This window comes from Emydura macquarii, unplaced genomic scaffold (genome assembly GCF_026122565.2).
Source record: "Emydura macquarii macquarii isolate MOO-44397 ecotype Brisbane River unplaced genomic scaffold, CSIRO-AGI_Emac_v2 contig_3325, whole genome shotgun sequence".
Classification (NCBI taxonomy): Eukaryota; Metazoa; Chordata; order Testudines; family Chelidae; genus Emydura; species Emydura macquarii.
Genome location: NW_027133462.1, coordinates 7,772 through 28,852, shown reverse-complemented (window position 1 = coordinate 28,852; position 21,081 = coordinate 7,772). Strand labels below are relative to the sequence as shown.

The 21,081-nt window shown below is 55.9% G+C and overlaps 2 protein-coding genes and 1 pseudogene across 2 annotated transcripts; 1 reads left to right on the top strand and 2 right to left on the bottom strand.

Moving 5' to 3' along the window:
* Nucleotides 1–1,706: 1,706 nt before the first annotated feature.
* Nucleotides 1,707–3,625, bottom strand: LOC137143417 (mast cell protease 1A-like). The gene is made up of 5 exons (XM_067533179.1): nt 3,562–3,625; nt 3,087–3,234; nt 2,509–2,644; nt 2,151–2,414; nt 1,707–1,856 (listed from the first exon to the last, which is right to left on the bottom strand). The coding sequence occupies exons 1-5, from the start codon at nt 3,623–3,625 to the stop codon at nt 1,707–1,709; spliced, it is 762 nt and encodes a 253-aa protein (XP_067389280.1).
* Nucleotides 3,626–5,608: 1,983 nt separating this feature from the next.
* On the top strand, nt 5,609–18,170 carry LOC137143419 (duodenase-1-like). The gene is made up of 4 exons (XM_067533181.1): nt 5,609–5,628; nt 5,816–5,951; nt 6,158–6,412; nt 18,000–18,170. Exons 1-4 carry the CDS (start codon nt 5,609–5,611, stop codon nt 18,168–18,170), a joined length of 582 nt encoding a protein of 193 aa, XP_067389282.1.
* On the bottom strand, nt 8,668–14,605 carry LOC137143420 (cathepsin G-like; annotated as a pseudogene).
* Nucleotides 18,171–21,081: the final 2,911 nt, after the last annotated feature.

Here is a 21,081-nt window from a genome sequence, read left to right as displayed (position 1 = left end):
GCCGGAGAGTGGCCCGTTTGGTGGTGTTGACAGGCGGCTGAGGGGTGGGTTAGCTGTTTGTGTGTGGGGGACAGTTTTGTGGCTGCTCCCCAGCCTCAGAACGGGTCTGCAGCACAGAATTTGATAAGGTTACGCACCACCTCTTATATCAGGACAATGATGATCAGCAAATTATGAGTTTTCCGATGATAATGCCCAAAGAGGACTTTGTACGGAATTTATCATAGTTCTGTAAAAGGGGGGAGCATCTGGGGCATGGACTGTCACAGGCCCCGGGATACCACCCACAGAGCCCGCATCCGCAGACCCCCTCATTCACCCCAAAGTCGCAGGGGGCCCCGATCCCAGCCCCACTCACCAGCCCAAGCCCCGGGGGGCAGGAGAAGGGCCGTGGGGAGCAGCAGCCAGATGTAGACCTGCATGTTCGGAGTCAATGCAGGGACGATGCATCTGTCTGGGGCCGTGGGGCTTTATAGACTGAGCTGCGTGGGAGCTGGGGGCCAGGAAACCTCAGGGACACCTGCACGCTTATCCGCATGCAGAGTTCATTCATCTCAGGTACCAATCACAGCTGACCACAGGGGCGAGGGGGGAAGGACAGGCCGTGCGTCAGCCCTGCCGCTGCAGCTCCTGCACATCTGGGACATCCAGCACAGCTGGATGTATGATGCACACCTGGTTCTCTGCACAGCAGGGAATGGGGCACCTCTGGGTGGCAAAGACACCGGTGGCGACATGTCTAGCAGGATCAAGGGAGCCGGCTCACAGCTGGGCACATCTGGGGCCCTTCCTCACCTGGACCCATCCAAGCAGACCTCCCCCCCGTGTCTCCAAGTTGGGGGCTGTAGGTGACAGCCACAGATCTCAAAGGCGGGTGGGAACTCAGCCCTTTGATCTTTCTCAAGGTGGATGAGATGTGGGCGGGGGGGGGGGGGGCACTTGGCAGAGCTGCCACCAGCCCCCATCACAGGGGGAGGGTTTCCAAGAAGGCCCCCTGGAGAGTCTGTGACCACGGGAAGGGGATGTGGCAGCCTCTGTGAGGCCCCATGGCTGGGAGCTGTGCCCGTGCAGTGCCAGAGGGGAAATGACACAGCAGAGATACAGAGAGAACCCAGGAATCCTGGCCCCAACCTCCCTGGCTCTAACCACTAGACCCCACTGCCCTCCCGGAGCTAGGGAGAGAAACCAGACATCCTGGCTCCCAGGACCTGTAACACAAAAGGCCCATTTGGTGCCAACCAGCCAGGCCTTCACCGTGCTCCACAAGCCGCTCCTGTCTCAGACCTGAAAGACTCACTACACCTATGACGCCACTTCCCTGGGGCTGAGCCCTGCAGGGTGGCGTGGAAGGGCTCCACCGAACGCTGGCAGCTTGTCAAGCCCCATGCCCTTGGTGAGATGTGTCTACGGCCACTAGCGCAGGGATCGCTTTGTCCCTCTGCTCTCCTGGGACCCAGAGACCCGGCTCTCGAGCTGAAACCTCCAGCGTCTGACAGGGACTATTTCGGGTTTTAAAATCACGCGCATCAGGCAGAACAAACAGGGATCTGATTTACTGACCGGCTTTACTGTGAGCCCATCACCGCAGCAGTGGGGCTCCGGTCACGGCTATACGGACTTATCCCCGAGGAGCAAAATGAGGATTGGCACATCCGTTTTGCAGAGGGGAAACTGAGGCCCAGAGCCAGGCAGGTGCTTGCGCAAGGTTAATCCCGCGGCTTTCTCATGGTTTTCCTGATCCAGGGGATGTACGCAGAGACCCTGGTGAACACCCTCGGTGGGGACCCGTCGCCTTTGCCAAAAGAGACGATGCCCTGGGCCGTCCCATCGCAGACCAGGGGGCCCCCGGAATCGCCCTGCGAAAAAAGAGCCAGGTATGGGAGCTGCTTTCAGGCATTGTTCCTGTCACCTCTGCTGCTAGATAGATAGATAGATAGATAGATAGATGGGTGTGTATAGGGATAGATAGATAGGTAGATAGATAGATAGATAGATAGAGGGGTGTGTATAGGGATAGATAGATAGATGAGGGAGTATTGTATCCCAGTCTCCGTGTTGGCCCATGAAGATCAATGTAACTAGGCTCCTAACTCCCTTGGCCACCGGGGGATACTCCCAGCCCAGCCTCCCCACAAAGGCTGGACGTTTACCGAGAATGAGGACTTTTTCTTTTCCGGGTCCCCCGCGCACATCATCACCGAGGGCTTGTAGTGGCGTCGCATCTTCCAGTTCTTCTGGCAGGTCCCGTCCTCCATTACCTCCAGCTCCACTTCGTGGAGGACGTTGGTGGTTGCGTAGCGGCTGATTTTCCCCCATCCGGCCACACTGCACACGGAGCCCGGCTCCACGACATGGCCGGCCTGGGGCAGCGGGATGGTCCCCACCTCCTCGCTCGGCTTCACCGGCTTTGCCAGCTGCAGTGGGGAGAAAGCAGAGGGCTCAGTGTCCCACCCAGACAGGGTGTCGGTCCGGGCCAGGCCCTGGTGGGGGAGTCTCTGGGGCAGGTACCTGCAGCAGCATGAGGTCGTTCTCGAAGCTCGTCTCATTGTATCTGGGGTGAGGGAACTTGCGCTGAACAGAGATTTTCTGCTGGGTCTTCTCTCTCTGATGGACGTTGTGGGCTCCGAGGATCACGGTGGTGGTCCTGGAAGCCAGACAGAGACCGGACAAGGGTGCGGTTGAGAGAGGACGGCTGGGCCCATGGAAGCGGTGCCCTAACCCCTGTGCAGTGCGAAGGGGTGCCAGCTGTGGGGATTGGGGCAGGGGCTCGGCTGGGGTCTGGGCAGTGCCTGGAAAAACGGGGGGGCATCTGATCTCGGTCTGAAATGCCACTAAATAACCACACAACCGGTCCCTAACGAATGAATTACATCATAACGTGTTTACACCATGAATACGAATGACCCAATGCAGCTCTGACACCCTTAGGGTTCTCTTTGCATTTCCCACAGGACACCACTGAAAGGAGGCGGGGCTTTGCACAGCTGGACCCCTGCACAGCTGGATCCCTGCACAACTGCGGGCTCTGCACAGCTGGGTCCTGAGTTCAGGGAGACACCGGGGCACAGAGACAGACAGGCTCTTACCCCTCAGCGCAGTGGGCGGCCGTCAGCACAAAATCCTTCCCCACCAGGAAACCGCCGCAGATCATTGGACCCCTGGAGGTCTGTCTCTTGAGAAAGGCCATGTAGGGTCGAGAATGGGGCTTGGTGACCCGGCCCCCGATGATCTCTCCTGGCACCACGGAGAGAGAGAGGAGGGGAGGGATCAGCGCGGGTTCCCATGGGACACCCCAGCGGGAGCAGTTCTGTTGCCCCCAGGTCTGGTGAGCCCCACGGCCCAGATGTGCACAGCTGAGGACCTCTGGATGCAGCCCATCTCCCCCTCTGCACCGATCCAGATGTTGAGAGCCCCCTGTTCACCACTGCAGGCCCCTAGACACAAACCCCATTCACCCCAAAGCTCCGGTGGTCTCTGAGATACCAGCCAGAGAGCCCCCATCCCGCAGACCACCTCATTCACTCCAAAGCCCCAGGGGGCTCCAAGCCCAGCCCCACTCACCAGACCAAGCCCCGGGGGGCAGGAGAAGGGCCGTGGGGACCAGCAACCAGACGTAGACCTGCATGTTCGGAGTCAGTGCAGGGACGGTGCATCTGCTTGGGGCCGTGGGGCTTTATAGACTGAGCTGCGTGGGAGGTGGGGGGCAGGAAACCTCAGGGTCGCTCACACGCTCCTCCGAATGCAGGGCTCAGGCATCTAATTTTCCAGCCACAACCGACCACACGGGCTGTGGGAAGGATGAGCTGTGCGTCAGCCCAGCAGCTGCGGATCCTGCATAGCTGGGGCTACAGCACAGCTGGATGGATGCTGCACAGCTGGGTCGCTGCACAGCTGGGGATGAGGCACCCCTGGACAGAGAAGACCCCAGTGGGGACATGTCTAGCAGGATCAAGGGAGCCGGCTCACAGCTGGGCACATCTGGGGGCTTTCCTTACCTACGCCCAGCCGCACTCAGCTCCCCGCCCGTGTCTGCGTGCTGGGGGCTGGGGGTGACAGCCACGGATCTCGGTGGCGGGCGGGAACGCAGCTCTTTGATCTTTCTCACAGCGACCGCGGCAGGAGGATTTCTGAGAAGCCCCCTGGAGAGTCTGTGACCACATGAAGGGGATGTGGCAGCCTCTGTGAGGCCATACGGCTGGGAGCTGTGCCCGTGCAGTGCCAGAGGGGAAATGACACAGCAGAGATACAGAGAGAACCCAGGCGTCTTGGCCCGCCCCCTGCCCACTCTCTGGCTCTAACCACTAGACACCACTCCCCTTCCCGAGCCAGGGATATAGCCCAGGTGTCCTGGCTCCCAGGAAATGACACAGCAGATACAGAGAGAACCCAGGTGTCCTGTGTCGCAGCCCCTCTTCCCTGCTCTAACCTCTAGGCCTGCTCACAGTCCTGCCTCAGTGGCCACCATACACCCAGGCCCCCTCACCACACCCTCACCGTCCTGCAGTCCTGTAACACTCCCCACACGCCCCTTTAATTCCTGCCAGCCCCCCAGCATCCTCTCTCATCCCACTGAACTCCCTGAAAAGCCTCCAGCCACCCAGTTTTCTCTTCTCTGACTAAAGACATCCAGTTTTTTCCATCTCCCCTCCTAGGCCACGTGTGCTGGAGCTTTAATCATTTTGTTGCTCTGCTCTGGACGTCCTCCAATTTGTTCATAACTTTCCTGAATTGTGGTGCTGTTAACTGGACCCAGTACTCCAGCTGAGGCCTAATCAGCGCAGAGAAGAGCAGGAAAATTACTTCTCTGATCTTGCTTACAACACTCCTGCTAATACAGCCCAGAACAATGTTTGTGTTTTTTTGCAAGGCTGTGACACTGCTGACTCGTATTAAGCTTCTGATCCACTCTGACCCCAAATCCCTTTCTCCAGTACTCCTTCCTCGGCAGTCACTTCCCAGTTTCTATTTGTGCAACTGATTTATTCCTTCCTCAATAGAGTGCGGGGCGGGATCGGGGCCGGCAAGATGTTGCCCAAAGACTGGACGCATGTTTGGGATGTGAAAATTACCAATTTGCCCGGGTGCTGGTTAGATTTAGCAGCCCAAACCCACCAGATTAGACCTGCCCCGCAGGGTGAAAATCCCAGCTGACGTTTGTATTCAGTCCGATAAGGACAAATCCTGTCCTTGAGTTGCCTCACTCAGTGGAAACCTGGCTTCTTCTCGGGTGTGATCCCTGGGCCGTCACTTCTCAGACCCAGAACTGGACAATGGGTCAGCCTGCAGAGGAGAACGGCTCCTTGCTCAGTCTTTCAGGGTTTCTTTAGCCAATGGGAGGAGTAGGAGTTAGGGTTAGGGTTCGGGGAGGAACAGGAATTCCATCCGTACGTAGGTGCGTAAGATGGTCTCCGTGTTAATCAGTCGCACAACGGTAGGTTGCAGAGTTTAGTTAAACGTCCCAGTTTCTATTCTGGGAGGATCAGATCCCAACTTCGGCTTATCTGGGATTCCTCAAACGAGTGTCAGGTCTGCACTGGCAGGCTTTGCCCGTGAGGGCATAGCGACATCCCACCAGCGAAGCGCTTCTCACGTAGATAGAGGACAGACCATGGGGTTGCCTGAGCCAAGGTGTGGATGGAGAGGGGGGTCGTGGGCAGAGGAGATGGAGATGGGAAAGGTACAGGTGCTAGAGGGGTGCATCCTTCCCCTACTTTCATCAGCTCAGGGCTGGGGTCTGTGTCCGAGGGCGTGTGACAGGCACTCCTGCCATCCAATGGGGACTGACGCCACCGTATCCCCCCGTTGGCTTTTCCAGCAACATCTTTGTCCACCTGGGAGTCTGGGACATTAAAAACCCAGGACAGACCGGGCAACGGATCTGGGCCCGACGCTGGATCCAGCACCCCGACTTCAACAACGAGAACTTGGACAATGACATCATACTGATCAAGGTACTGCTCCCTTCCCATCACCCCACCCCCCGTGACCTCACACAGCTGCAGGCACTACCCCCATCCCATCACCCCGCCCCCAGGAACCTCACACTGACTCCCTGGACACACGTCCATGCTCTGGCCCAGTGGTGCTGACCTTCACCCGCTCTGATCCCTGCCCTGATCCGGATCCATTTTTTCTCTCTCTCTCTCACCTGCGGCAGCTGTCGCACGGCGCAGAGCTGAGCGAGTGGGTGGGACCCATCCCCCTGCCGGAGGCCGATCACCACGTCAGGCCGGGCTCCCAGTGCAGCGTGGCCAGGTGGGGTCGGACCGGCGTGAACACCACCACCGACAGGCTGCAGCAGGCGGAGCAGGAGGTGGTGCTGGACAGGCTGTGCAGGGAGCGGTACCGACATTACAACCCCAGCACCATGCTGTGCGCCAGCAACACCAACACCAAGAAAGCAGCGTTCGAGGTAAATGTCCTCCTACCCGGAGTTGCTAGCCTGCCTCCAGCTGAGCTGATGGAAACCACACGGCCGTGCCTCTCCCATGCTGCACTGCTGCGGGACAGGACGCCATGGTGCATCATGGAAGACGCAGCCCAACCAGGGACGTCTCTGGTGCAAGACTCTGGTGGAAACGGGGTGAAATTTATCACAAGTAACAAAGAAATGGCTGCTCTGAGCCGGGGGGGCTCTTCCGCTGGAAGCACCGGAGGAGAGAGACCTGGGCGTGTCAGTCGATGCAGGATGGCTGTGGGCCATGACCGGGTGCAAGGTCAATGTGACCCGGGGATGGAGCAGCTGAGGTGCCTCCAGCAGGCAGAGGGGAGGTTTTAAGGCCAGGGGTGAAGGTTCTGGGCAGGGCACAGCTGGAATCTGATGCATGTTTCCGAGCAGCTCTGTCCCAGAAAGAAGGATCCCAGCTGGTGCCGGTGCTGAGAACGGCTGGTGGGATGCCCAAGGGAACGGAGAGCCAGCCTGATGAAAGAGCTGGACTTGTTCAGCCCAAACCACAGGCTGAGCGGGGTCTGGTTGCTGTAGAAATACTCTGGGGGGGAGGAAACACCAGGGAGGGAGAGAAGCTATTGGAGCTACAGGACAATCCAAATGGGGATAAACTGGGCCGGGATCAATGGTGGCTGAAGACTTGTCGTTGATAGATTCGGCCACTCCAAGGCCAGAGGGACCACAGGGTTCGTCCCGTCGGACCCCTGCCCTCCCCGACCCCAAGTTAATCCCAGTTGAACTAGGGCTGAGCTGTCAGAGAAACGCCCAGCCGTGGGGAGCAGCGTCTGTGAACGTGCCCCGCCGCCGAAGAGATTTGAAGGGGCTTTACCCAGGCAAAGTCTTTCAGATCCGGGGAGTGTGGGGGGGTCATTCTCACCCCAGCCCCCCATCACATCCAGCCCATTGTGCCCCCACGGCGCCTGTGGCATTTCTCCTCATGAGCGTGTGGAGCGCCCCTCGATAAGTTGACTCCTCCACCGACTCGGGTTGGGTTCAGCCGGTCATTTGACCCCTCTCTGGGTAGGACTGGGCTCCCTCCACTGCTGTACCACAAGAGCAGCTTTGTGACCCTTGAACCGCCTTGCCCAACAATGCAAAGGACAGAGGAGAAACTGAGGCACGTCTCAGACATTGTAAAAATGTGACCAAGATTCCCACAGCTTCTAGGAGGAAAAGCGGGCTGGGGAACGGGGATGGATGTATAGATAGAAAGAGACAGACAGACAGATAGATGGTGGGGATGGGGATGGAAAGAGGCCAATTGATTGTCACTAGAACAGTTTCCAACCTGTTGCACTTTTGTCCCGGAAGCTAAACCTCTGAGGTCCGACCAGCCGCTTGCCCAGGCAGCGTTTCTCCTTGCGTTTCCCTTTGCAGCTCACCCCGGCCAGCGGGGACCCCTCCAGCCCTGTGTGGGTCCATTCCCCATTGCCATCCCCCAGCTCGCCATTCCCAGGGCCCAACCCAGCGCATTACGCACCAGCCCAGCCTGTGTCTGTGGAGTCGATTCTCCCCGCGTCCGGCAGATGCAGCGGCTGCACTGGATTCACGGCTCGGGTCGGTCGCTCATTCCCGGAATCTCGCTTGTTTTTTTTAACTTCATTTTTATTCATTGCTGGCTCCAAAGCAGCGAGCGAGATGCACCAGGCCGCTCAGCAGCGCAGGGAAGGGGAGGCGGGACCAGTGCAGACTTTGCGGAGTTCCCTTCCCACCAGCGAACGCCCGCTGGCCTGACCGGCGCTGGGACAGGGTGTTTGCAGCAGGAGGGGCCACCCCGGGGGGCCTAACCCATGGTACAGGCTCGGTGAGGACGGGGTTTTCACACAAGTTAGCAGGGCAGGGACGGACGAGGATCTCCCATGAACAGCCCCTCGACCGGCTGACACGGGGGAGAGCTACAAACCCCCGCGTCTTCCCTAGCGCTGGGCTCGTGTCCATCACCCCGGGGGAAAGAAACCAGCTGTTTCCCTAGTGAAGGGGCAGGCTGAGGGCTGGGATTTCCAGGAGAGCTGAAAGGAGCCGGCCTTGAACCTGGCTCCTAACTCCCCTAGGCTCCCTGCCTTGAGGCTCCTGGGTTAGGTGCTGCCTGAGTGAAGCAATAGATGGAAGGGCTCAGCTTGGGGGGGCTCAGTCCTTCTGCAAAGCAGGCCCCACGGCTGGGCCTCACCAAAGGGCAGAAGCGGCGCAGCTCCGGCCCCTGCAGCAGTTCCCAGTCGGGCTCAGTGCTGCAGCTTCTTCATCATTTTCTCAATCCAGGGGATGAAAGTGGAGACTCTTGTGTACACCCCGGGGGGCTTCCCATCAGTGCATCCCCAAGACACGATGCCGTGGGCCTTTTCCTCACACACCAGGGGGCCCCCAGAGTCACCCTGTGAAATGGACCAAGAAAGAGATAAAGAACAGGTCTCAGCACCAGCCCCCCAAGCTCAGCCGGTCTCAGATTCGCCCCTGTCCATCCCTGGCAGCCACCTGGTCTCTACCTCCCCTGGCAAAAGAGCTGCTGTTTTCCCATTCCTTTGTACAGTACTGAGCGCAGGGGAGGACCTGCCCTTCGATCTCTGCTTTGTGGATTGACTGCGGCACCGACAGACTCGTAAATCACAACCATTGGTCAAGGGGGACTTGAAGCCAGGAGGAGAATCACCTTGAAAGAGCTTTTGCCCTCATGTGGGTCTCCCACACACAGCATCGTGGAGGGGTTATAGTGACGATATGGCCCGTTTCAAATCCTCAGACAGTCGGTATCTGGCATCACCTCCACATCCACCTCCCGCAGCCTATCCGAAGGCCGCTCACTGTGTGGGCTAGTCCGGCCCTAGCCGGTGACGCTGCACTCGGTCCCTGGAGGCACTCGCTGACGGGCCCGAGGCAGGCTGATGAGGCTGACTTTTTCGTTGAGCTCTGCCTTGACCTCCAGCTGCGCACAGAAGAAGACACAAACACCAGGGCCAGGATAAAGGTCGGAGTTGATGCTGGGCAGAGACGTCCCAATCCCAGGAGAGAGAAACTACAACAACCCGTGGTCAGGAGGTGATGGGATGGGGGCGGTACCTGCAGCAGCATGATGTCATTGTTATAAGTTTCTTCATCATATTGCCAGTGGGGAATCCAGCGGCGCGCAGGGATCACCTGTTGGCTCTGTTCCGGTTCACTAATATCATGGGCTCCCAGAATCACCATGATCTTGCTGTGAGAGCCAAGAACAAGGCATGGGGCATTAGGGAAAGGGTGGGGAGCTGCAGGGGGAATGCAGGGACAGTGATATGGGGGGACGGGGCAGCCTGAGGCTCTCAGGCCGAGATCTCAGACTCAGCTCCCAGCCTGAAAACCCTCACTCCACTGCACGTGTGCCAGCTGCCATCCGGCCCCGGGGCTGGGCATTGGCTAGCTTGGGTGTGGGAAGGGGGCACAAGGGGCCTTTCCCCTCTAGGGGTGCCAGCTGCAGCACAGAGCCTCTGCCCCGTGGTGTTGGGGTCCCAGCCGGTGTCTCCCCCGGCCCCCTATGCTGTTACCCTGAGCGCCTTCACTGCCCGGTGTCCTCCTGGCCCCTGGGTCTCAGCTCCCTGCACCCCAGGACCCCCTCCCCCAGCTAGATCCAGACGGGGTCTGTGCCCAGCTCCCCCAGCTCAGAGCCTTGCCCAGCTGTCCTGGGGCTGGGAGTCCCCTCAGCTCCAATCTGCTCCCTCCCTGTGACCTACGATGGTGCCAGAGCTCCCGGCCCCCCATTGCCCACTTACTCTCCATTGCAGTGAGCAGCCGTCAGCACGAAGTTCTCTGACAACAGGAACCCTCCACATTCGGAGAAGTTGCCTCCTTCTTGTATTTCCAGATAGGCCATGTAGGGCCTGGAGCGGGGCCCAGCTTCCCAGCCCCCAATGACCTCACCTGGTGGAGAACCAGGTTCACATAAAGGGCCCCATTGTCTCACTGGAACGGGCTGGGACTGAGTTGCCTGTCCCACAACCTCAACCCACACCCTCGGAGATGCTCTCACTGTAGGATCCCTGTGCCTAGATCCCTGCACAGCTCCCCCCCAGACTGGATGCCCCGTATGGCCAGGGGGTGAATCTAAAGCTCTGACATTGCTGTGTGGAGACTCGATGACAAATGCACCAGGAGTGGGTCAGTGATTGCACACCTGAGTTACCACGTTGGGTGCCGGGGTCACCTAGAATGACACTGACATCTCCCCTGCTGAGATTCCACCTTCTCCTTCAACCCACAGCTACAAGTCAGGCCTCCTCCGAGTCTGACCCTGCATCTGTTTTCCAACCACTAATCGGGTTATCTAGAAAATGAACATTTCCCCAGAATGTGTCTCCTCACCCCAAAAATTGCAGTGTTTTTCTTGGAAAACTGATGATATTCCCCTGGTTTTCTGAACCTTTCAGCTGCAAATTTGTTGGGTTTTGGTCACCAATGTTTTTTTTTAACTTTTGGTCATGCTAGAGACTGAGAAGGAGTGGCAAGATATGAAACGGAAACCTGCTGTTTTCCATCCATTTAGCCCCGACGCCTTCGCTACCCATAACCCATTGCTGCTTTTGCTTCTCTGAATGCTACCCATATTGACAAGGTCTACGTCAGCGTTATACGCACACCTGGCTGGTCAGCAAATTTGAACTAAACATGGATCCTCTAAAAACGCAATGGGAGGAGGAACTAGGCCAATTATTTTCCGCTAACTAAGTGGAAACAAATTTTCGCCAGCCCCCCAAACTGCTCCTTGGACCTACATTGAAGATAAATTCAGCAGCAAATCACAGGGAGGATGTGCTGGACCCGTGTTCGAAACAGGTGCTACTAAGTCAAACAAATATTGGTGCTGAACTCAGCAGGTGGTTACTTAACCCATATGCTCTGGGAAAGATCATAGACCCGTGGGCTTTGGGTGGAACTGAAGGGGAGAGGTCATTGTTTTCCTGTGAAATAAAATTTTAACTGAATGGGCATTAATTGGAAGTGGAATAAATCTGAAAGACTTTGGCTAAGCAGTGCACTAATAATGGTGAAAGGACTAGTACTGATGTAAGCAAGGTCTGAGTGTCTGAGTAAAGGGGGGCACATTATTTGCATGGGCTTGGTATCTGCATGAGTACAATTAAGTACTTAGCATAATTTACCTAGGTGTGGAGCATAATGGGAGATGGTTAGCAGGGCTGGGTTTGGGTTACAAACCACTTTTGTGTTAACTGCTGGGGTAATGAAATGTTGTCCTTCAATTGTATGAACAGATGTCAGCAAAACTGTGCTTAGTCTGTTATGATAGAACACTTCACCCCAAACTAGACAGAGCTCCACAAGGGTGGCAGACCAATGTTCCAGCCTAGAAAAGTTGGAGGTGGAGGAGTCTCCTATTGGGATTGCAGGGGCCAAGCGAAAGGGCTGCCCCAGGCAGGGAGTGACTCTCACCTCCCATTGTTAAAAGGTAGACTTAATGACTCACCTTGGAGTCTTTTGTCTCTTGAAAGCAGGAACATTCTCTGTATGACAGCAGAAGGTTTACCTAAGAGCTGAAATCACTAAGAGCTGAAATCATTAGGAGCTGAAATCACTGAGAGCTGAACTTTGCCTGACCACTAACAGAGCTGAGTGGGCAACAGGCAACTCTGGTGGGAGGCTAGCACAGTTGGTGCCAGCCCAGGGCGGCCAGCGGTCGGCGGAGGGGCCGGGCACAGTCGGTGCCAGCCCAGGGTGGCCAGCGGTTGGTGGAGGGGGTGGCACAGTCAGTGCCAGCCCAGGGCGGCCAGCGGTCGGCGGAGGGGCCGGGCACAGTCGGTGCCAGCCCAGGGCGGCCAGTGGTCAGCGGAGGGGCCGGGCACAGTCGGTTCCAGCCCAGGGCGGCCAGCGGTCGGCGGAAGGGCCGGCACAGTCGGTGCCAGCCCAGGGCGGCCAGCGGTTGGCAGGAGACAGCAGCAGAGGCGGCCTGGACAAGACTGTGTTGGACTGGTGCGGCATATGGGGCGGAGCCACACCTGAGAGGTGGATATTGCAACTACGACGGTCAGTACAGGGGCAAGAAGGAAGGGAGAGGCGAAGGACATGCCCTGTACTCTGGGATGGGTTTGGGCTCATTGAGTTCATAACTCTGTTCGCACTGTTTCCCAAACCAGTGTGGTGTTATCTCTGTTTTGCTATTAAAAGGTTTCTTTCTACACTCAGACTCTGTGCTTGCGAGAGGGGAAGTATTGCCCTTTGGAGGGCGCCCAGGGGATAGTGTGTAATTTCCCAGGTGACTGGGTGGGGGCTCGAGCCAGTTTGGTGTTGTATCATTTACAGGGACCCCTAGATATAGAACCCGGCCCTTGCTGCTGCCGACTTGGTCTGGCAGAAGGGTTACACTACAAAACCAGAAATCCAGAAAGTGACCAACAATCAAAGAAGACTGGAGCCTGGACCTCATAAACATGGGAAGAAATGTAAACCATTACAGAGATACCCCAGAAACACTGTTAAAGATATGGGATACTTTCCAGGAAGTAACTCAATTATCTGATCAAATGCATGGGCCCCTTCACCTCCCCTTCCTCTCTACCCACTTCCTTCCTCTCCCGTCTCTATCTCCTGCCTCTGAATTTTGCTTCTAGTCTTTATCTGACTTAAATAAATTTTCTTTTGTTGAATATTTATAAGCAAATTTGGTTTGTGAATTGTGGAATACAATAAAGGATTGATATTCTAACCATTCATATTAGAGATAACGAACGTTTAAAGCCTAGCTAAAGTGAGGTAGCAAACACATAATATCTTGTGGGATGTATATATAGCATGAAAGGTTTATGTATATTTTTTTTCTGTTTGTTTTCTCACTCTCTCCAGGTGTCTTTTAAAAAAAATTAAATAAAACAAGAACAGGAAAACAAATTCCTTTTGGTTTTCTCAAGGAAAAGACAAAATTTCCCGTGGAAAATTTTTCAGACCAACTCTGAATGAGTCTCAACCCAGGTGGATGAAACAAGAACTCAACATTTGGTGTAAAGACAGCGGGGTGCAGGGGAGAGCAGGACAATGGAAGAACTAGTGAAGCTGAAGGACAGGGCTGGCACATGACCCAATGGGGATAAACTAGGCAGGGATGGATGGAGGTGGAAATGAGAAGGTCTCTGTCCATCAGAGGGATGTAGGACTTAGGAAATGCCAGGCTGCACATTTGGCTTTAACCCACACAATCCCCATCTGCAGACACTCGTAGGGGTTGAACATGGTGTCTGTGGGGCTAGCTGACCCCTGTGAAGTTTTTGACACTATAGGCCAGGTTGAAATCAGTATCTGGGCAGCCACATTCAGAGCTGAACCAGTCGAATGACAGATGTGGGTTAAACTAAGTTTCGTTAAACCGTGCAAGTCCGTGATTCGCTCAGACCTGAACGTTTGCAAAGACGACTCATGGATGTTGGTTTGGCTTCCAAAGTAATGAGGGAGGTTTGAAAAGCTGATGCCGTTATTCATCTATGGTCCCCCATTGTACCAGACACGGCATAGACCGCCACCAAGATCAGGGCTCCCCTTTGGGCTGAGTGCGGCACCGGCCCTTTCCTATAGAGCTTCAGTTTAAAACAACAGCACAGACAAAGGAAGAAGAAGCTAGAACCCAGGAGTCCGGACTCCCAGCCCCCCACCCCACTCTAATCCCAGAGCTGGAGAGAGAACCGAGACATCCTGGCTCCCTGCCTGACTGCTGTATTCACTGGACCCTACTCTCCTCTCAGTGATAGGGACAGAATCCAGGCGTCCTCACTCCCGTCCCCTCTGCTCTAACCACTATAAAACACTCCCCTCCCAGAGCTGGGGATAAAACCCAGGAGTCCTAACTCCTGGCCCCCACTTCAGATCCCCTGTGTATCTCTCCTATTCTCAGTCTCTCTCTATGTCTCGCAGGGGCTTTATCTCGGTACCAGCTCCACTGCTCGGGCTCCCTCACCCCGACCTCCAAACCCTTCACTAGCTGGTTTTGGGAGGCTGCAATTGCCCTGGCAGATGAATCTGACTCTGGGGAGGAGCTGGGATTTGCAGAGAGCCCAGCGAGATCCCGATTCCCCATCACTCACCAGCTCCAGCCCCGGGAGGCAGAAGAAAGGCCATAGGCAGCAGGATGAGGATCAGCATCGTCACCATCTGGGGAAAATGACAGCGCTGGTTCCTCCGCACTGGGGGATTTATAGAGTAAGCAGCAAACCCCAAGTCACGTATGCTCTGAGTTCATGCAGGGGCCCACAGAAACCTCAGCCTGTGAGTGCTGATATGTCGGGGGCAGGTGGGAGGGAGCTGTTGGCTGCTCTGGAGGCAGAAGCTCAGTGGGAAAGACCCTCTGGGATAGGGTGTCTCCTCCCCCAGAACATCTGGGAGTAGGGGCAGGAGTCCCGCACATCTGGCCCTGGGTTCCTCTGCATGTCACCTGGCTTCTTTGTTCCAGCATCTCCTCCTCCAGAACATCTGGGAGCAGGGCTAGGAGCACATCTGGCCCTGGGTTCCCCTGCACCTCGCCCGGCTTCTCCGCTCCAGCAGCTCATCTGTGGGGAGTGCAACCAGTGCTGAGCCACCCACTGGCTCACCTTGGCTCCCCACTTCCTTCCTAGGACGCATCTCAGAGCAGCGAGCAGAGGACGGGGCCCAGAAGCCACAGAGCACGCTGAGAAATTCTCCCAGAGGGTTGGGAAGCTCGGAGTCCAGCAGCCGGTGGGGACTGACAGGACCTAGGGGACAGCCCTGTTACCAAGGTGACAACACCTCTTCTGGGGGTGTCCTCCAACTCCCCACGAGTGGCATCTTCATGGCCCATATGAGGAGGTGCTAGGCTCTCCCGGCACCCATAGCCCCAGGCACATGTTCCTGGAGAAAGGATGGGCCCCCAACATCTGCGGATGCTCAGTAAAATAGTAAAAATACTCTGCTCTGAAGCCCTTCAGGGGTTCCACGCAGACACGGAGCCAGGTATGGCCAAGCTGGCCCAATAAAGGGGCAAGTCTCCTTTAACTCAGTTTCTGCAGGGTGTCGTTGAGCGTCAGATACAACATTTCCCCAGCTGCAGGCCTGTCCCCCACGCTGTGAAGTGCACCGTTTGGGCTTTCTGACCTCAGCCCCTTCCGTTGTCTCCCCCACGGTGGCAGGAGACGCCTGGGAAGGATCAAAGGGCCTGCAGAGGAGATGAACTGGGGTTGACCACAGGCCCCCACAGCAACAGGTGGGGAGAGAGCTGAGTGTCTTGTGTCGGCTGGGGGGATGCATGTTCCACCCCACCTCTGCTCTGCTCCAGCTCTGCATGGAGACAGAAGTTGCAGGGCTCCAGATCCAGTTGTGCACAGGGGGGCATGGATCAGGCCCAGCTGTGCCGGGATCCAGGTAGAGGAGAAAGCCCAGCTGTGCAGAGCCAGACCCTTCCCCCAGCACCCACGGAGAGATCTCCGGAAAGCCACAGGGCAGAGAGTTTGACCCTGAGGTTTCCTGTCTCCCCCCTCCACAACCAGCCGTGTCTATAAACCTCCCCGGGGCTGTGTGAGAAGCATCTTCTCCTTCTTTGATCTGGTGCAGACGATGCTTCTACTGCTGCCTGTGGGCGTTCTCCTGCCCCCCCCCCCCGCTTGGGCTGGTGAGGGGGAAGGGGGGCTCCACACTCAGCAGAGCCTGATGTGGCTTGTGGGAAGCGTGCGGGGCTCCTTTCACAAAACAGCAATCCTCCCCATCTCTCTGCCAATGGAGATCATCAGGGGGTAGGAAGCCATGCCTCACTCCAGACCCTACACGCTCCTTTTGAAGATAGGGAGAGGAGGGAAATGTGGCGGGTTCCTCATCCGGGAGGACGTGGTGATGACAGCAACTCATTGTAACCGCAGCCAGGAGTAAGAAACGTGTCATCTGCATCCACAGTATTGGCCCGTGTGCAGCACCTGCTCCCCTTCTATCTCACAGCAGCATCACCGTGCTGCTGGGCGCCCATAACGTTGCAACAGATGAACCCGGCAGGCAGGAGATCCAAGTACGTCAACGAATCCCCCACCCAGACTACAATGATGAGACGTTTGCAAATGACATCATGCTGACGCAGGTACAACCCCTTTGCATCCCGCCCCCAGTGACCTCACACTGCTGCAGGTACCGCCCCCATCCCCGTGCTCTGCCCCCTGTGACCTCACACTCCCAGGACAGTTATCTCACTGGAACTTTTTATTGTCTCCTGGCAATCTCGTGGCAGCTGGCCCGGAAATCATAGCGGGATGAGTGCGTGACAGCTATCTCCCTGCCTATGCGTGGGGACAGAGGGAAGCCAACAGTCCAGTTTAATGTGGCTGGGTGGGGTCTGATCAGCATGGAAAGGTGCACCAGCACCCTCCACGAGGTGAACCTGACGGTGACGGAGGACTGTGTGTGCAGGAAGAAATATGGCCCTTGACGATGCTGTGTGTGGGCAGCTGCCAGAAGATGAAAACAGCATTGAAGGTAAATTTCCTATTACCTTTGTAGTTAGCTATTCCCAGCTATCCACAGCTGTGAAGATCACTTCATGGTGATGGCTGCCCTCTGACATTTATCAGGGGACATGACTCCCAGGGAAATGGTCCAGCCTCTTGGCGCTGCTGTTTAGGACAGTGGGTTCAATGTTGAGATGGTCCTAGAGCCATTCCAGACACTGGGGATGGTCTGATGGTGGGACGGACACACACAGGAAGCTACCTCTGCATTAATTGTGGTGCTGTTCTCGGTTTGTAGCAGCTTTTCGCAGACAAGTATTTAGGTGCTGGGCAAAGCACGGCAGCTATTTATCACTCACTTCCATGTGCACCCGTGCAGTTAAAGGGATCTGAACGGAGAGAGATGGATGGATGGATAGATGTGTATGTGGTGGGATGTATGGATGGATGTGTAGGGTGATGCACAGGTACCTGGACTGATGAATAGTTGTAAACATGGATGGATAGATGGACGGGTGTGTATGGAGATGGATGGATGGAGCGATGCATATAAAAATAGATAGATGATAATCATCCCTCGCTGGGATGATTTAGCTGAGGTTAGTCCTGCTCTAAGCAGGGGGTTGGACTAGATACCTCCTGAGGTCCCTTCCAACTCTATGATTCTATAAAAGAGGGTATATAAGAAAGGAGGATTGAGGGATGGATGGGTGTGTGTATGGGTATGGCTGGATGGAGAGGTATGTGGATGGATGGATGGATGGATGGAGAGGTCCCAGAGACACACACTTTTGAGACCTTGAACATGGCAGGGGCACAACGAGGTCACCTCTTACTTCCTGACTGGTCCTGCATGTTGTATCGCTGGCATCCCATCCCCGCTCGCACAACAGAGGAACAGCCGGGCCAAACCTGAATGGAGTCGCCACCCCGTGCGCCAGCTTTCAACACTAGCCACTCATCGGGCCACAAGATCACGCACTCAGCCATCCCACCATCCAGAGAGAAGGGTGGGTGGGCCAAATCTGGGCGCGTGGCCTGGTGTCCTGGCGCTGGGCCCTCGCACTTCTGCACTCCTTGGGGCGCCAGGAGGCATGTGCCTGGCAAACAACAGCCTCTTCTCCCTCCCAAATTCTGATGTGCAGGGCGATTCTGGAGGCCCCCTGGTTTGTAAGGGGAAGGTCCCGGGCATCGTCTTGCATGGAAAACGCACAACACTGTCTCATGGGGTATTCACCAAAATAATCAGCTTCTTGCCCTTGAGAGAGGAGATAGAGGAGATAGATAGAGGAGAAACGCTTCACCTAAGCCGTTAGGTTTGCCTGAAACAGACATTGCTAATAAAGAGTCTAACTGGTAAAAGTAGTCATTTGTGAAATGAATTGCGGATGCTTTGCTGCTTGAGATAAGCAGACTCCATTTTGTAGTGAACTCCGTATTTAGGGTTCTTTGAACCCAGTACATATGGCCAGGAGCAGGTACACGCCGGAGCCCATTCCGCCCCTTGCTCTGCTCAATGGGAACAGCTTCGCGGAAAGCCCAGCCTCTCATTACATAGCTGCCTTCCATGTAAGGGTGGGTGGGAGATGGAGACGGGGCCTTTCCTCCCAGGTGGTGCTGGCTCCCATACAAGACTGGCTGGCTCAGAGAATGGGGAATGGAGCCTTTCACCTCTAGGCGGGGCCGACTCCCATGCAAGACTGGCTGATTCAGGGGGGCTGTGAATTAGATTCACTATTTCTGCCCCCCAATCTAGGTGTCTGTGGGGAGTGGTGCTCTCAGAGATGGGGGATCTGATCTCCCGGACCCATGTCCCTCCCCCCAGCTCACACCCAACCTGCGGGAGTGGAGCCAATTGAGAAGGATCAAGGGGCCGGGTTCTCACCGGAAGCAAAGTTTTGGTCACACCACAGCTCCCACCTCAACAGCGCCAAGCTGGGGCGAGAGCTAAGACTCTGTTGTTAGCTGCTGGCGGCTCCCCCAGCTTCTCTCCAGACGTGTCTGGCACCCAGCACTGCAGAGATGCCAGAGGCACAGGGGGGTCCCAGAGAGGTGCAGCCCCAGCTCTGTCTGGCCCTAGGAGAGGCAGCCCCCAGCAGGGCCTGATCTCCCCCCGCGGCCCGTGTGGTGGGCTGTCCAGGAACTGAGACAGCCCTGACCCCATCCGGCAGGCGGAAACGTCCCACTGAGGTATCCCCCCCATCACTGCTCCGACACACACATATCTGCAGGAAGTGGTCAGCAAAGTGCTAGCTGCACGCCCCACCAGCCATCTGCACGGAGCAGGGGAGGGGAACCGTGCAAGCTGCACCAGGGCTAAGAACTTCCCCAGATGTGCACAGCTCCAGGCAGGGCCATGGCCCAGCTGTGGCCTGGCATATAGCGCCCCTGGCTGCAGCTGATCCTGGACGGGAGGGCCGGCGTGGAGCGTTGCTTTGCAAGACAGCAGACAAGAGAGTCAGCCAGCCTGCGCCTTGCGGGCCACAGCCGCACACGGGAGCCCACCTGGCACAGAGAGATGCTGAGATGAGGCCAGACTGAGGCATGGGCCTCAAACTGAAACCTCCTCTTAGCAGCTGGGCCACTCCCCAACCCCACCCCCTTCTGCATGGCTGCAGGGCACTACCCCGGGTGAGCGCAGCCCTGCAATGCCCATGGCCCCACCAGAATGGACTCAGAGGCTGAGGGGTCCCAGATGGTGACTCCCCTTTTCTGCCCTCTCTCTTCCCCCACTGGTGGGGCGACAGGTCCAAGAGCTAAGACGGCAGGTCCCCAGCCATGCTCCAGTGTGCAGATCACACACATGCACACCCAGCTGGGTCCTGACAACACTGTTCCTCTCCCTAAACTCATTTCTTCATGGTATCAATTCCTCCCCACCCCCCAGTTTTCATGGTTCTTCTAAATTTCCAACAATCATCCCCACAGAGACCCCGACTCCCAGGCCATACCTGGCTCCCTCCTGCTTTGCTTCTTTTCACTTCCATTTTCCCCCTTCTGTAGCCCCCCAACCAAGGAAAAAAACCAAGGAAATTCAACCCTAACAACGTCATGAATGCTGAAAAATCAATTATTTATTTAGGAATGACAATTGTTTTGCCTTTTGGCAACAGATTCAGCCCCACTCAGTGATCCCACAGCAGAATTCAGGCTCCAGTTTTAATGAGAGAAGACAGAGGGACCATGCAATCATAGAAAATGAGGGTTGGAAGAGACCTCAGGATGTCATCTAGTTCAACCTCCTGCTCAAAGCAGGAAGGACCAAAACCAACTAAAACATCCCATTAATGAAATCATCTGCATTGTAACTAGATTTAGAAAGAAACTGGGGAACGGGAAGTGGAGGAGCCGGGTTTCCAATCTGGGAAGAAGGCAACACTTCTCCCAAAGAGTCATTTTTTTGGTCAGAAAACCTGAAAACCATAAAACATTTGTCAGTTTTCAGATGTATTTGTGACTTTTGTCAGTAATTTCTCAGTTTTCAGTACTTTTCTTCCCAATTTTCTGGAGTTTCAGCAGCTTTCAGTCATTTTTTGTTTTGTTTTAATTTCTCAATAGAAAGTCCAAATTTTCCATGGGAAAATCAAACAATTCTCCAGTCAGCTGTAATAATAGGAAGAGAAGGATGTTGAATAAAGCCATCTTCATTGCAAACAATATTTGGGAAAATCTGGGAACAGGAGGAAAGCCAGGAGAAGAACCAGTTGGAATGAGGTGGAAGAAATTTGGGGCAGCTCGGGGAGGGATCTGCAGGGGGTAAGACCAGGGCAAAGAAGCTGACATGCCCACTTCCAGAACATCGTCATGGTGATGGCGTTCTCCATCCTCACGGATGCTCAGGGCAGCAGAGGCAGCAGGATGTGGTCGGGTAGATTGTTTTCTTTGGTGAATTGGACGTTCCTGCAGAACAAGACAGGCTCCTGGCCTAGGCCGAGGTGGTACTGCCAGATGTACAGGTTCTTTTTGGGCTCCAGGGTCACCTGGATTGACTTCTCTTTTTCTCGGGCTTCATTCCTGTCTTCTTGCTCCATGGAGATGCTTATCCCACCGTACTTGGCCCTGAAGGAGAACTGGAACTGGGTGATGAGCTTAGTGAGGGCTCTGGCCCCGAGGGACATCTCAGAGGAGATGCTCCAGTTGTGCTCGATGCTGGACATCTGCTGCTTGGCATAACCCACCTTGCAGGTGACCTTGTCAGCCCAGATGATGGAGGAGTCAGAGTCATTG